At 38.3% G+C, this 16523-nt stretch overlaps 2 protein-coding genes across 2 annotated transcripts; one reads left to right on the top strand and one right to left on the bottom strand.

The window, feature by feature from the left end:
* Positions 1–3117: 3117 nt before the first annotated feature.
* Positions 3118–7907, bottom strand: LOC132152589 (uncharacterized). Its single transcript, XM_059561340.1, has 4 exons — positions 7710–7907; positions 6320–6966; positions 5404–5550; positions 3118–4406 (listed from the first exon to the last, which is right to left on the bottom strand). The coding sequence occupies exons 2-4, from the start codon at positions 6914–6916 to the stop codon at positions 3543–3545; spliced, it is 1608 nt and encodes a 535-aa protein (XP_059417323.1). The 5' UTR covers positions 6917–6966; positions 7710–7907; the 3' UTR covers positions 3118–3542.
* LOC132152600 (RNA-binding protein with serine-rich domain 1) lies at positions 7872–13856 on the top strand. Its single transcript, XM_059561348.1, has 7 exons — positions 7872–8010; positions 8943–9098; positions 9175–9357; positions 9440–9545; positions 10141–10294; positions 11002–11146; positions 13275–13856. Coding segments are annotated over exons 1-7 (852 nt in total). The 5' UTR covers positions 7872–8008; the 3' UTR covers positions 13381–13856.
* Positions 13857–16523: the final 2667 nt, after the last annotated feature.

Here is a 16523-nt window from a genome sequence, read left to right on the forward strand (position 1 = left end):
AAATGTGACAATCACTTACAAAGGGGTTTTTGTGAGAACCGGTCTGATGTTTCGTCAGAGTAAAAGTATCATCCAAAGTAGCAGAAAGGTATTTTGTGTAAGTTATAAATGATGAGTACCATACTAGAAAACTGTAATGCATTTCTCACAGGAGGTGAATGCATCAGTGGGTGCTCTTTAAAAAAAATAACAACAACAACAACAAAAATTAATACATTTTTTATTAAATGTAACGTTTCTTCCTCGATATGCTGTATTATAGCATGCCGTTTGGTTTTTATTTAGATTTGTTAAAGCATCTATTAACAAAAAATAATAATAATAGCGTGACTGTGATGCGTGTAGCTCAGATCATAATCACTTGTGGAGATCTGATGTTTGTGCTGTTTCACATCGGACAAACTCTTGAGTTCCTGTTTGTCTAACCTGAAGGCCAGATATTCTCTGCCTGATCTCCTCAAAATGTGTAATAATGGTACATGATGGAAACTGTTGAAGATGTACAGAAATAGAGATGTGTACGCAGGGCATCCAGGACATCCCTAATCCACTGCCAAAACATAACTTTCAAAAAACAAAAAAAAATTGAAAGAAAGTCATGACATTTGCCAAGTAACCCATATTCAGAATTGGTGCTCTGCATTTAACCCATCCAAGTGCACACACACAGCAGTGAGAAGTGAACACACACCCGGAGCAGTGGGCATCTATTGATCCAGCACCCGGGGAGCAACTGGGGGTTCAGTGTCTTGCTCAAGGGCACTTCAGTCATGAGTATTGAGAGTGGAAGAGAGTGGTGTTCATTCACTGCCACCCGCCTACAACTCCCTCCAGCACCGAGACTCAAACCTGTGACCTTCAGGTTACAAGTCCAACTCTCTAACCATTAGGCCACAGCTGCCCCAATTGTACATTTATGAATTAATCAACTCAAGTTTTCATACAAGTTCACAGACAACACAATTAGACTTATATCAACGTGTTTTTAGAGACACTCTATATCTGAAAGGCTGTATAATATATATTGACTCATCTAAATTAAGGATAATAAATAAATGAATAAATAAATTAATCTTGTCAAGGCGTTATTCAAATGGCAGTGATGTGTTGACTAAATATTATCCTTTAAAACTAGTATCCATTTTTAATTGCCAATCATGTGCGCACTATAGTATCCACTGAAACCCTCTGCTTTATGCAGTTTTCAGATTCATGGTATCACAAAGCTAATATTCACATTCACATTCACATGTTTTTACTCTGGTCTTTGTATGTGGCAGAGAGACAACCCTGGTAACTTACCTTCGGCGTCGTCAACATGCGCGCACACGCACGCACGCACGCAAGCACACACAAAAGTAGTCCCGGCCCGCGCGTGTAGCCTGTCAGATACCCCGCCGCCAATCAAATTATGGCGTTTCTTGTACTTTCTTGTTCTTGTGTTTCTTGTCGTCGTTTCGGCCGTTAGAATCAATCCAAATAGCACTGCAAAGATCCAAATAACAGTTTAAAGGAGTTTGCTAAATATTGGTGGGGACAAATTTGTAATCTCAAAATATTGATAGAGACTAGTACCTAGCGTCCCCCCCTAAACCTACACCCATGATCATGACAAAATAATGTCATAAAATGACAAAAATATTTTACAAAACATTTATTAGAGGCATATATAAAATCCCTTTGAATTAATAATGTTAAAATTATGCAAACAAATACTGTTTTCTGACAAATGTAGGGACAAATGTTGGATTATGTACTTATATCTTAGATTCAACACACTTTGTTCAGTGCTTTCATTGCCAGTCTTTTGTTCTTGTCTTGGTCGGTTCCTAGAATAGAGCACAGTTCAGGTTACCAGAGCTTTTCACACCAGAGATCTTTCTGATATCTTTTCCTGACAGCAATGACTTTAAATTTTTCTTATGGAGGAATAAGCTCCTCTTTCTCCAGTAGAATATTTTGCCACATCAGCTCCTTAGATTTCAAAACAATACTTAGATTCAAAATATTTTACTCTGTTACGATCAAGAGATGATGATGCAAATAAGCCAAAATGAACCTCATTGTTCAGATTCATGGTACCACAAAGTAAATGTTAATATTTAGAAACATTTCAGGCACAGTGAGAACAATATAGAGCTGAATTAATCCTGATGCATCAAGCTCATCTGATGCAACTCTTGTGAAGGTCTTTGTGGTTTCTGTCTGTCTGAGATGAGTAATAGTAGACCTTACTTCCTACATATATTTCAAAACTATACACTCAACAAATTGTTTTATCAACTTAATTAAATTGTGGAAATTGTTTTTACACAATTAAATTCATATAAGAAGACTAGAATAAGTCCATTAAAACATACAATTTTGTTAATTAAAGTTCTTAATGAATTATACTGACATCTTTTCCATTACATGTAACTGATCGCTAGCAATAACATTTTTGACTAATGTAATGGACAGACACTCCTCACATGAAGAGATGCGTCTCATTGCACAATTCTAGCAGCTATTGGTCATTTAGCTCCCAAGCTCTTTATACATGAAGAGTTCAGATGCAAAAGCCTCCAAGTGCCTACGTTTTTTTTTGTTTTTATCAGACTCTTGTGAGTATATTGGTCTAAATGAATCTACTCCAGCAAACTACTGTTATAAGCATGAGCCCCGTCAGACTGGCCGTGGCGGAGGTGTTGCAACAATATATAGTGATATTCTCAATGTTACCCAGAAAACAGGATACAGGTTTAACTCATTTGAAATACTTCTGCTTAATGTTACACTGTCAGAAATGCAAAAGAAATCTAATGTTTCTCTTGCTCTGGCTACTGTGTATAGACCACCAGGGTCGAAAGATGTAAAATACAACTAGCCTACATCTCATAGGCTTACTGTAGTGATAAAGGCTAGGGCGAAAATATGATTTGGAATATTTATGTTGTACTCTATCATTATTTAACATTTTGTCAAACTCTACCAAAAAAAGTTGCATATGCTAGTAAATTAAAAAAAAGTAAAATAAGGTGTCCATTTAAGGTATTACAAAAGTTTCAGTTATTTAATTTTTATACTTGTTCTGATGAGGATTTCGAAGCATAAAAAAAAAAACATGTAGTCATACCATTTATGATCAAATATTTATTTGTAAAACAGACGTTTCATTCCTATTTCAATCTTAAAACATTAGAATAGACCATACCTGTATTAAACATCTAAAAATAATAATTCAACAAACTATTACTGTTCAGGTTTTCATTTTCTAAACCAGTGAGTGTTTTACTATGATACTGTGCTTAAATAAACCGTAATACAAAAATAACAGCACAAACTATGTCTACGGATATTTATTTTCTTTTAAAAAATGAAATATTTCATATAAAAAGACAAAATTACTGTGTATAATTAAATAAAACTGAAAACATAGGAAACTTTTTTTTTTTTTTAACTTTGTACGGGTTTCAATCTCTTGGAAGCTAAAACAGTTGTGCACAATAAAATACAGTGTAATCCAAAGTATTTGGACTGTGAAGTACAGATTTGAGCTATTTTTAGGCGTTCTCCACCTTAATGATGTTCAGCTCGGGCTCGGGTGGTGAAACCGGAAGACTAGAGGACTGGTTAGGGGGGCTACAGGCCAGGAATGACCCGTCTGTACTGGTGGAGGGCATGTCTACTGATTTATCATCCATCCCCGTAAAGGAGTCTGTGTGTGGCTGTGTGTACTGGGGGGCAAATGTTTGAGAGTGTGTTTGCGTGTATGTCGGCGTGCGTGCTTGTGTGTGGGTGAACGGGGGCCCCCCGGAGGTCGGGCACTGCTGAAACCCATTCATGTTGGGTGGGCTGAGCTGGTCTAGAGAAAACACCTCAATGCTCTCTAGACCAGAATCATGGATTTCGTTGTATCGTGTCTGAGCTTGGCTGCACTGAGCGTAAGCGCCCTGACCGGCCGCAGTCTGGACGAAGGGTGTAGAGGAGGCCAGGGAACAAGACGCCGGTGCAGATGCAGACTGCAGAGGGTCGAATTTGGATGCGAGATCTTGCAGGGTGCTGAGGATCTGCTTCTGGACTTGAGTCTGCTGGGCTTGTTCTCTCTCCAGTCGGCCCTGATGGTCCACCATCATCCTCAACGCCAGTCCCAAACTTCTCAGCTCAGAGCCCAACAGCTGGATCTGCTCCTGCAGGCCGCTCACGGCTCCAGGGTCCAGGCCGGTCCGCTGGGGAGGAGGTGAGGGCTGGTTGGTCACGTTTTGCACCCGTGCAGGGGGGGCTGGATTTTGGGACGTCGTCCCAGAGGTGGATGGGTCGGGTAGGCGGATGCCGACACGCGGAGGGTGTTGAGGAGCGCGAACGGGAGCACTAACCCGCTGGTGCATCCACCTCCTGTGAGGATTGGCTCCTTGGTGCAATGATCTCTGGGAAATAAAGATTTATTTAAGCCCTCAATCTATATACTGATGAAAAATAATAATCATAATAATAAAAAAACACCAATATTACATTTTTTTGTTTATTACATTTTATTAAATTATTTAAAAATCATTCTGCGTATTGGTTACGTGATGGGACACTTAAAGGTGGGATTAGTGATTTTTCAAAACCTGATTCTGGCCGACTAACAAAACAAACTTGTAGCCAATCAGCAGTAAGGGCCGTGTCTACTCATGATGTGGAGGAGAGAGCAGTTAGTGCACAGGACGGACATTAGCCAAACCGAGCGGAGCGACAGAAAGACAGAGATGGCAGATAAAAAACAAAAGAGGAAAATGTCTGATTGAACAAAATAAGGCTTAAGGCAATAAGTAGGACCAATGTAAATATCGGATATATCGATATCTATATATGGTATAGACAGCATCACTGATTATAATGAGTCCACTCGCGTCCAGTGTAGACACAATATAACATTGGTTTTGCTTTGTTTCACAGAACTAATCATTGCCCGGGTTACGTATGTGTGTGGTGGAGCTATCAAAACAAGGGTGAGACCCTTTTAGGGTAGGGGGTGTGTTTGTTTTGGTGAATTCAAATGTCAACATTGGCTACCAGAAATCACTTACCCCACCTTTAAAGCCACCATGAAATAAACATTTAGAATGATTGTTTTTATGAAATATTCTTTAATCAACAACAACTTCTCCCTCTTCAGACTCTTATCTGAAGACATGTTTACTGGCGGGAGGGCGGGATCAACCTCAATCACTCAGATGAGATCCACCAATAGTAAACCAATTAATTCCCCATAGACAAAATCAAGACCTGTCCAACATTTTTCTTGTTCGAGAAGCCGTTTCACTTTGATATACGTCACAATTTCATGCCAATGTTACACATTTGTTATTGTTTATTAAAGTTTATTTTTATCTATCTCTAATCATAAAATAATTGTATTAATGATGTTTCATAACTCACTATGTTTGGAGGCCTGGCTGTAGCCAGGTCATAAGATGATGTCTGAGCTAAAGCAAGCTTTCTGCCTTCAGATCCAGAGAAACAAGAGGGGTCTCGTCTCATTGACAGCGACACCTGCTGGCCGCTCTGAGGAACGCTGTCTCTGACCTTCACAAAACACATGCAAGATATTAAGGTAAAACATAACCACAAAAAGAAACATAATTTATATATATATAAATATATATATATATATTTTTTTTTTCTGTATTTTTGATCAAATAAATGCCGGCTTGATGAGCAGAAGAAACTTCTTTCAAAAACATTAAAAATAGTAATGTTTCCTAACTTTTGGTCTGTACTGTGTATATATATATATATATATATATGAACACTTTTTTTATCCTAAGTGCATTATTCTGTAATGTGAATTTAATTACTGTAATACAGTCATTTTTATTGTAAATTAATGACTCATTTTTTATAATGTACTTTGATGCAATGTAATAATCCCATAATGTATAAATGCATTACAATTCAAATTTGCTTTATATTACTGTACTAAACATTTCTTCAGTGTCACACAATTCTTTAGAAATCATTCTAATATACTGATTTGCTGCTCAAAAAATATTTTTGATCATTATCAATGTTATAAACGCATTTGCTGCTTAATATTTTTCTGAAAATCATGATTAATTTTTTTTCAGGATTCTTTAAACAGAAAGCTAAAAAAAAACAGCATTTATTTACAATGTATTTGAAAATAACTATTTTAAGTGAATGAAATTTCTAACATTATAAATGTCTCACAGTTATTTCTGATTTATTTAATGTATTCTTGCCGAATAAAATATATATATATATATATTTTTTTTTTTTTACTTTTGTATAGTGGTGTATGTAAATGTAATGTATATCAGTACACTGCACCCACCCGTGCTCTATGGAGCAAAGCCTTGTCCAGCAGTCGTTTGCGAGCCACTAGCACAGGATTGGCAGGTGAAGGAGTGTGTCGTCGTCTTACATAGTTAGCACCACTCATCGCTCCGGTTCCCACTCCTGAACGTGGCCCTTGGACGCCAGTGTGCTGTGTACCCTGTGCCAACGAGGTGACGCTGACAATCCGGATATCCTCATCTTTTTCCCCTCCTTGTGCCTCTCTTATGCCTGCAGAACCCGTCCTGGAGGACTGTCCTCCTCTCCCATCGGTGGACACCCCGGCCTGCTGGGAGGCAGCGACTCGAGAAGCTTCTCGGAGGAGGTTTCTGAGCTGCTGATCGCTCCAGCCGGCCGGCCGAGTCTCAGAGCTGCCCACCTCCCTGGCTGACGTCGGCAACGAATGACTGCTGTTCGCAGATGCTCCGTCCTTTTTTCGAGCTCTGCCCTGAAACTCCTTCAGGAAAAGGTAGATGGCCTGCGCTGACACCTTGATGTTCTCTAGCTCCAGCACAGCTTTGATCTTACGGAAGCTCAAACCTGCTTCCCGCAGCTCCACCACCTTACGCTTGGCAGCGTCGTCCAGTCTGCCCATGCTGGAGACCACAGCACTGACACTAAAAAAACTGGTTGTTCAAGTAGATCCTGAAATCAATGAAAAAACAAAATGATGTTCCCTAAAAAACTGCTGTTACATCTCTCTTGTTAGTAGTTTTTATACACACACACACACTTTTAATTTTGTGTTGTGTCAGAATGTAGGGTTAGCAGATCTTTAAACACACACACAAAATAATTAATTAAAAAGTAACAGGGATTTTGCTGGATTCAGGTTTTAACTAAAGCTAAAACTAAAAAAACAAAACCATTAAATAAATTTTTGCTACTTGAAATAAAATAATGTTAACATATACACACACAACTGTCACATTTTTACATTCATTATTTGCATTTCATTTAGATTTTTTTTTCAATAATTTCAAACCATGTTTATATACATGTGTGTGTGTGTGTGTGTGTGTGTGTGTGTATAAATATATATATATATATATATATAGACACACACACGCCAGTTTGAAACGTTATAGCATTAATGTTGAAAATATAAACTAATAACAGGCAGTATATATTTCAAACAGTAATGCTATAACGTTTCAGAAGCATTACGTTCGTTTTTTTTTTTTTTTTGTGCCCCAAACCCCAGGAACACAGGCCACCAGGAACACCCACCCACCTTAGACTGGTTTAAGCAGTTTTTCAAAAAGCTTAGACCAGCTGCATTTTCCAAAAACACATTTGTTGCAGGGAGCAAGTGTAGACTGATGTAGCGACACTGCAAAGTGATCCAGTAACGTAAACAAACACAATGGAAACCAAGCATCTCTCACCTACTGCGACTTTGCTCTTCTGTTATTTATGTTCAAAGAGACGATCTGCTCCATTGTAAACACACATGCTTGTGTGCATATCCGTGACGTGCTTCTGATATTATCGACACAACAGCAGTATCTTTATTTGAAATGCACACATTAGTGGTTTACTTTACGACCGTTGCGTTAACGGACCCCCAGCCTCCGTGCGCCTGTCGCAGGATCAGCGGCGTCACGCCTGCGTCCTCACGCAAACGTCATAAAGACGCGACGGTAGTTACGCACGACGTAAAGTGTGTAGCGCTTGTCCGTTCATCATGTAAGTTTGACCCTTTATTTAGAAGGATATTCATAATATGCCATTGTTTTTCCGTCGTGTATGAGGTTGAGTGCACTCAGAGAGATGCTAGCGACTATTATTATTTGTTTATTTTTACATTTTGCGTAATCGGGTTCAATATCGGCGGGATTAGCATTAGCTCAGCGCGTTGAATTCACCGAATCAATAACGTTAAACGTACTTCCTATAAATAATTTGACGGATTTATTTATTCTCATGCACTATTTATACTTTAAAAAAAACGTTAGGAGTTTCCACGAGGTGTATTTGTTGGCATGCGCATTGAATGCCTTTGGTGAATTACGTAAATGATTGATTTAACGTTACTAACTTAACGTTACTTCATTTAAAAATATTGTTTTATATTGTTGGAATATTCTTAAATTAATCTATCTGATAAGAATTTTTATGTGGTGCACTGCATTTAAACAAAGTAAAAAAAAAAATAATCTCGATACTTCAGTATAAAATTGTGCATAGAATTATTTTGGTTCTGTGCATTTATCAATACATAAAATGCATAAAACTGAATGCTTAAATTGAATAAATTAAAAGTTTTATACAAAATTGGGTGACTTAAATGTGAAAAATCATGATAATGAGGAAGATCATAATAAAAACGCAGCTATCATTAGAAATTTTTATTTTGGTTATTGTTCATAACGTCACCCTTTTCCTTCATCTTTCTAAATCACTTGCATTCTATAAGAGTTTTAAGCACTCTGTTCACATTGTTCATGCGCTACTGAATTTTATACAAGTTTTGATGACTAAAACGTGAAGTATAATAATAAAGAGTCATAATAATGGTCTTTATTTGAGAGCTTATTGTGGTCATTAATAATAATAATTCTCATCATATATCTGTTGCTGCAGACTGTTTTAAATTAATGTGACTTTTTTTCACACAGGGCTCCATCACCAACCAAGCGCAGGGAGCGATCAGAGGACAAACCCAGGGAACGAGGGAAGGAAAAGGCTGCTGGGAAAGAGGGAGCGGAGAAGGAGCGTGGCCGAGACAAGATCCGCAAGCGCCGCAGCAAATCCACCGGCAGCAGCAGCAGGTCAGAGGGGATGGAGGTCAGGGCTCATGTTTGTGTGATACTTCGGCTCTTTTCTGAACACGTGTATCTCATTCGACCTCAGCTCCAGCTCCAGCAGCAGCTCCGGCTCCAGCTCGGGCTCGTCCAGCGGCTCCAGCTCTTCCTCTGGTTCCAGCCGCTCCGGGTCCTCCAGTTCCTCTCGATCATCTAGTTCGTCCGGATCCTCCGGGTCTCCCAGCCCGAGCCGCCGCCGCCACGACAACCGACGCCGCTCGCGGTCAAAGTAGGTTCTGGGCTTTTTGACCCCCAACACATTTCATACATGAGAAAACCAGGCATGGCACCTAACTTGTGCTTTTAACCAGGTCCAAATCACAAAAACGGACTGATGAGAAAGAGAGGAAGAGGAGGAGCCCGAGCCCCAAACCCACCAAACTTCATCTGGGAAGACTCACCAGGAACGTTACCAAGGTACACACAAATGGATTAAGTGTTTTTATTTAATTATTTTATATTTTACGATTTATTTGTGTATGTAAATTTGAGCTTGAAGTCTCCTTTTGTTTTGTAGCTCTTACATGAACTAAACTTTCCAGTTTTATTCCTCCTTATATTCTGTTGGTTCTTAGAGAAGGGTTTCTTCATATCATTCACCCCATATCATTTTCCCTAGAAACATGGTGTTTGACAGTATTTTCTGATTTATGTGGTGATAGTGATCTCTAAAATTCCCTTGTAAAACCTTTTAGCTCGGTCAACAAAATCAAACAAAACGGCTTTATACAATGTTCAGAAATGTATGCAAAGTGATGCATAATTGATAATGCATCATTTGATATATATATATATAAAATTTCATAAAATATGTAACCCAAAACACGCACACAAAAACCCACTTTAATCATTACTCAAACAGCAGACATTAAAAGCACATTTGCACTTGCATTTTAAACAGATTTATTTGAATATGTCGAGGTATTGGTGCATCCGCACTCATCCTGACTTCGTTACTCAGCTCTTTTGTATTGCTAACTGCTGATCTGCTTCTGTTTTTGATTTCCTGTAGGAACATATTCAAGAGATCTTCTCGACTTATGGCAAGATCAAGATGATTGACATGCCCCCGGACCGTTTGCACCCAAATCTGTCAAAGGGTTATGCTTATGTGGAGTTTGAGTCTCCAGAAGACGCCCAGAAAGCCCTCAAACACATGGATGGAGGTTTGTGTGGGGGACCAAAACAAAATAACAAATGAATCCGTTTCAGGGTTTACATGTTACATGTAACATGTTAGTTACTTGAAACAAAGGTTAACTAAAAGAAAACATAGAAAGATACCACTTTACAGTAACACTTTACAGTAAGGCTCATTTTAGGGATGCAGCGAAAGCATTTTTTTCATACCTATATAAAAATTCTGTGTATCGGCTGATTCCTTTCCAAAACCAGCACAGTTTATATATTTTTAAATCAATGTAGTATTTCTATACTTCTGTTGAACTGATTTTCACTCTTTTGTGTGTTAAACTTAATTTTAATGAAAAATAACAACTGAAAAAATACATAATAGTATTTTTGTCAAATTATGTTTATGAGGTAGTTTAGTGGATAATTTGGCAGCAAAGGTTATTCTAGAAAAATCGTGAGTGCACAATTGTATAAAATCTAAAGCTACTATGAACTAACAATGAACAGTGGCATTTTAATGAACTACCCTAATTAACAAAGATTAATTAATTCTGTAACCAATGTCTTGCTCATTATTAAGTTAATGAATGCATTAATTAGTGTCACCAAAAAACATATTTTAGCCAATTGGCAAGTCACATTTCTCAGTTTCAGCTTGTTTAACTTAAAAAAAAAAAAAACAGATCAGGTGACTTCAGTTCATTTGAAGGGATTTTTAATACTCCATTACTGTCCTCAGGTCAGATCGACGGTCAGGAAATCACAGCCACAGCTGTCCTGGCCCAGAGGATACGCCCCGCCCCGAGAAGACCGTCTCCACCTCCGCGGCGCATGCCTCCTCCGCCTCCCATGTGGCGCCGCACGCCGCCTCGCATGAGGAGAAGGTTGGCTTTCCTAATGTCTTTCAGTCCTGCTGGCATGCTGTGTTTTTTTTGTACAGCGATACATTTGATCTCAGTAACGCTGTTTGCGACTGTCAGATCTAGGGCTGTCGCGATAACCGCAATATTGCAATAACGCGCTATTGACAAGCAAACCGCAGAGGAAAGATAGCAACCGCAGAAACCGCGGCAACCGCAGTGTTCAGTTTTTTTTTTTTTTTTTTTTTTTTTTTTTGATGAGGCTGTGGCCGCCTTGTTTTTTTTTCTCAATTTGTCACTGTGCATTCAATGTTACATAAATTAATGATACAATATGGTTACGACTGTAATTTTCTCGCGAGCCTTTGTAGCTTTATGGTGCTTCGTTAGTTTTGAATAGGCCGGCTGAAACGATGGGAGGCGCTCGATCTCGTCCCAAAACCTAATGTCACGTCGCCAGTTTGGGAACATTTTGGCTTTCAACCCAATGAAAAGGGCGAGCAAGCGAATATACATGAGCCGATATGCAAAATTTGCTGCAAAAAGGTTCCTGTGACGCGGTAATACATCTAATTTGAGGTCATCGGGACATTCTAAAATGCTTAACGTGAAAAACGCTTAACGTGGTTTAATGTACTAATACAGTGATATTAACAGACCAAACTCACTAAACATCATACTAATAAAGTATATTATCTACAAAAAAATCAGATGATCCCTGAATATGAATTCAACGCGTTTAATAACACGTTAAGCCTTTTCCTCTCATAGAAAACCATCATAAGGCTTAACGTGTTATTAAACGACTTGCATTCATATTCAGGGATCAACAGGTTTTTCTTTTTTTTTTTATACATCGTATACTACTTTATTAGTATAATGTTTAGTGAGTTTGGTTTTTAAAAATCACTGTCTTTGTACATTAAGCGTTTTCTTATAACGTTTTTTTAGATAGTATACTTAATTAGTATGATTTTTAGTGCGTTTGGTCTGTTAATATCTCTGTCTTAGTACATTAAGCCATGTTAAGCGTTTTAGAGTGTCCCCTTTCATCCAGCGCAGCTGCCCCCTCAAGCATCAGGTCGCGGAGCAACATCAAAAAGAACAGCTGAGACCGGCCGACAGTTAGGAGTAGCTGAAGCCTTTGCGAAATCTGTAAAATACAGCCGTGAAAGTAACAGGCATACCTGCTGAAGTCACGGACAACCTCTGCGTCAGTGCCCATACCCAAGAGAGCGTGAGCAGATAACGAGCTCACACGCTATCTGCATGAGGAGTGCATCGACTCCAGCGTGAATCCACTGTCCTGGTGGGCCAGTGGTGACGCGATAATCAGTCTAGATTTCCGCTGCTGTCCAAAGTCTCGCTCAAATACGTTTAATACATGTTAAAACTCTTTGATTTCTTAAAAAAAATGTATTGGAAAACGCATGTTCTTGTTGCTGTTTGGCATTTAAAGTGAGTGAGTGAAGTGACATTCAGCCAAGTATGGTGACCCATACTCAGAATTTGTGCTCTGCATTTAACCCATCCGAAATGCACACACACAGAGCAGTGAACACACACACACACTGTGAGCATACACCCGGAGCAGTGGGCAGCCATTTATGCTGCGGCGCCCGGGGAGCAGTTGGGGGTTCGATGCCTTGCTCAAGGGCACCTAAGTCGTGGTATTGAGGGTGGAGAGAGAACTGTACATGCACTCCCCCCACCCACAATTCCTGCCAGCCCGGGACTCGAACTCACAACCTTTCGATTGGGAGTCCGACTCTCTAACCATTAGGCCACGACTTCCCATTTAACCATAAACAAAAATGTTTTAAAACGTGTCTCTCTGTCAGTTAAAAAAGCAACAATATATGCTACATAACTCAACGATAGAGCTTTGTATGCAGCAAAATCAGGATAAATTATGTAAAAAATAAAAAAAAAAACGGTGGTAATACCGCATATCGCGCTATTGAGCCACCTATAATAACCGCAGGGGAAATTTCTTAACCGCGACAGCCCTAGTCAGATCTGTCCTTCCACCTTGCATTTCTGTTTATTCATCCTTGTGTTTCACAGAGTAGTCAGACTACCTTGTGTGTTTGAGCAGGTTATTAATCACGTCTGTGATTTATCGTGAACTGACACTTTGTCCTTTCCGCAGGTCTCGTTCTCCGAGACGACGCTCGCCGGTGAGGAGACGTTCCCGCTCCAGGTCTCCGGGTCGCAGACGACATCGTTCCCGCTCCAGTTCCAACTCGTCCCGTTAGCGAGATGCTCCATTCTCACGAGTGGCTTGTCTTTTTGGCACGCTCATATTTTAGTTGGAAGTGACATAAATAGTCCAAGTGTTTTCCCTTTTCTCTAGTACCTCAGGATTGTGCGTAAAAACCCTGTCTTGTAACATCAATGTTTGGGTGGATGTGTTTGGTTTTATTGCTTCAGTGTTTGTACACTCACTGGGTTTGTACTAGAAGCTCCATTTTACTGTGACTTTTTTTTCTTCCCCTTTTTGTAATGTGCTTTTTGTTTTGAGAAATCCAGTTTTTACCATTTTCTTTATGGGATTAAAAAGCAGAACTTTTTTTTTTTTATCCAAATGTTAGCATTTGCTCACTGACTTGCTTTTGTTAGTTACATAAGCAGTTCCACAAAATTCTACTCAAGATCGCCTTCTAATCCCGTAAAATCAAATGATCTGTAAGATTGAAAATGGAAAATCAATAAACCAGTTTATCAACAAAAATCTTCACTGCTGTTATTTCCTCAACCTTATGCTGTTCCAAACCTTTATGACTTTATTCCTTAAACACAAAGTTCTTTTTAACCTTGCAAAGCCTGAAATATGAAATCATAGTCGGAAAAGCACATGTTTTAAAATGGAATAGTTTAATTAACCTTTTATAGAATATGTAAAAGAAAGGACATTTGTTATATATCTCTTTTGATACATCAGCCTTTACATATAATATAAAATAGGGGAATATATCATAAGGGTGAATTTTTTTGAAATTGAGATTTATTCTCCGTCTGAAAGATGAATAATTAAGTTTCCCATTGATGTTTGGTTTGCCAGGACAATATCTGGCTGAGATACAACTATTTGAAAATCTGGAATCTGAGGGTGCAAAAAAAATCTAAGTACTGAGAAAATCACCTTTAAAGTTGTCCAAATGAAGTTCTTCAAATGAAGTTTTGATATATTTATGGTAGGAAAATTACAAAATATCTTCATGGAACGTGATATTTACTTAATATCCTAATGATTTTTGGCATAAAAGAAAGTTTTATAAATTTGACCCATTCAGTGTTTTTTGGGCTATTGCTACAAATATACACAGCGACTTCAGGCGGGTTTTGTGTTCCAGGTCCACATATATGATCAAATAGGCTTTATAATATCACCAGTTGTAAATATGACATGAGAGACCGTTCATGTCTAATTTCTTATGATAATTCTGGTAGAATGTGAAGCTCAGCTGACTCAAAAAACATCCATGCCCAAAGATTGCAAAAACTTGATGCATCAGTCATTAAGATGAATGGGAATGCTGAACTCTATTTAAGATCTACTTAGGGGAAATATATGTCCGTTTCATGCTGTGAAGAGCTCTCCAAAATAATTGTCCACTGGTGAAATCATAGAATACAGTGATATTCGTGCAGAAACTAAACAGCCAAACCTGCTCAGCTGGGCCTCAGTTCCGCTTCATTTTAATTCAGTCATTAACATGGACATTAAAACAGCACTTTATCAGCAGCTGATCCCCGGGGCTGACAAGCCCAGACGCTCGTGTTTGGAAATGAGCTCCTGTATCTGTGGCCTGCTGGAGATTGACTCATATGTGTCAAGGGTAATGAGGCATGTTGGGTCACAAGCTTGTGTCTGTCAGGCACGATAAACAGTAAGCAGAAGTGGACAAAGAAGGGCCTTTTCTGCTGCAGATGAGGCTTAATGTGAATGATGGATTGTGAGCCACATCGCATTGATTTAGTTGCTGAATTTGCTTGTGGACCAGTTAAATGTACTAATTACTTCGAGCAGCTTGAGCGTTGTACCCAAGAGCACTAACATTTATTGTGCAGGAAGGTGAGCTAACAACCGGTGTGTTATTACTGGATATATTTACCAAAACTGCCAAGCTCAGATTTTCATCTTTTTTTTTTTTCTATTAATCCAAATATTATTATTTTTTTAAAATGCATATAAGAAAAAAAAACTTTTTTTTTCATTGCAACATCACATTTTATGCACATATTATATAGGCCTATATTATATTATTTAATACGTTTATTTTAAATATGGGTTTTACACGTCTTCAACATAGATTCAGCACATTTATTCATTAGGCTTAAATAAGTTGTCTTCATATGGTAATAATCAGAAACTTCAGACACTGAATGTAGGTAAAAGGTGATACATTTTTTAATGATTAATGTGTTCAAGAAAATATACATCAGAATAACTTGCATGCTATTTTCCATAACATACAGTACATTCACTGGAAATACACAAGTACATTCACTTGGCCTACATAATATAGAAAGATTCACTGCTGATCAGCCAAACATCTTAAAGAACCTGTAAAACGTGGCTATATACTGGAATCAAAGCAAAAATGCTTCATATCTGATCACATACATTCATTCTTGTACACATATCAAAGGTGAACGGCCTTGATGACTTAATCAAATAAAATATGTACATTATTGTTCAAACATGTGCTCAAAAATAACAATTTTAGTGTCTCTTAGGCCGCATAAGCAGACATGACCCTATCAAAAAGATTGAAGGATCAGGAAACATATATATCTTACCCCCTTATTTGTTATTTTTTGCATGAAGGCTGATCGTGGCATTAAATGATCTGTCGTATCAATACATTGGCAGTAATGTCCAAATATATAAGCTTGATGATTGTTCAGAGAGAAGGAACCCTGGACATGAAAACATTTATTATTGGTTTTCGACTGGCCCTTCGGGTAGTGGCCCCAAAAAGTACATGAACACAGAAGTCATACTTAAAAATCTACAAACCTTTTTGCATTATACAAAATATGAAACCATCTACTGCAATGACATTCAGACATGACTCACGATACTTTTCAGTGGCCACTCTGGATTCTGGATTCTAGGTCATTTTTTTGCAATGTATTCGTAAATCTTCCCTTTAATAGTAGTGTGAATAGACAATCTTAGAGAAAAAAGGACAGAGGCAAATATGCTATAAAACAAATAACTAATAAATATCAGTCTGGATGATATACAGTACAAACACTTTAGCAGCACCTTGACATTCTAGTCTATAGTTTTGCTTGATTTGTATTCTGTACATATCTAACATACAATATTACACACTTTTTGCTTATAGTTCACTGACATGACAGAGATTTCACAGGTTATACAGGTTAA

Source organism: Carassius carassius, chromosome 1, assembly GCF_963082965.1.
Source record: "Carassius carassius chromosome 1, fCarCar2.1, whole genome shotgun sequence".
Classification (NCBI taxonomy): Eukaryota; Metazoa; Chordata; class Actinopteri; order Cypriniformes; family Cyprinidae; genus Carassius; species Carassius carassius.

Excerpts from the sequence above, each read along its gene's own strand:
- LOC132152600 (XM_059561348.1), top strand. Across the intron at positions 10,295-11,001 it reads CCTCAAACACATGGATGGAG|GTCAGATCGACGGTCAGGAA; the intron begins GTTTGTGTGGGG and ends TACTGTCCTCAG. Across the intron at positions 11,147-13,274 it reads CCGCCTCGCATGAGGAGAAG|GTCTCGTTCTCCGAGACGAC; the intron begins GTTGGCTTTCCT and ends TCCTTTCCGCAG.
- LOC132152589 (XM_059561340.1), bottom strand. The coding sequence starts at position 6,916 with ATGGGCAGACTGGACGACGCTGCCAAGCGTAAGGTGGTGGAGCTGCGG. Across the intron at positions 5,551-6,319 it reads CTTTGCTCCATAGAGCACGG|GTCAGAGACAGCGTTCCTCA; the intron begins GTGGGTGCAGTG and ends TGTTTTGTGAAG. Across the intron at positions 4,407-5,403 it reads CAGCCAGGCCTCCAAACATA|AGATCATTGCACCAAGGAGC; the intron begins GTGAGTTATGAA and ends TTTATTTCCCAG.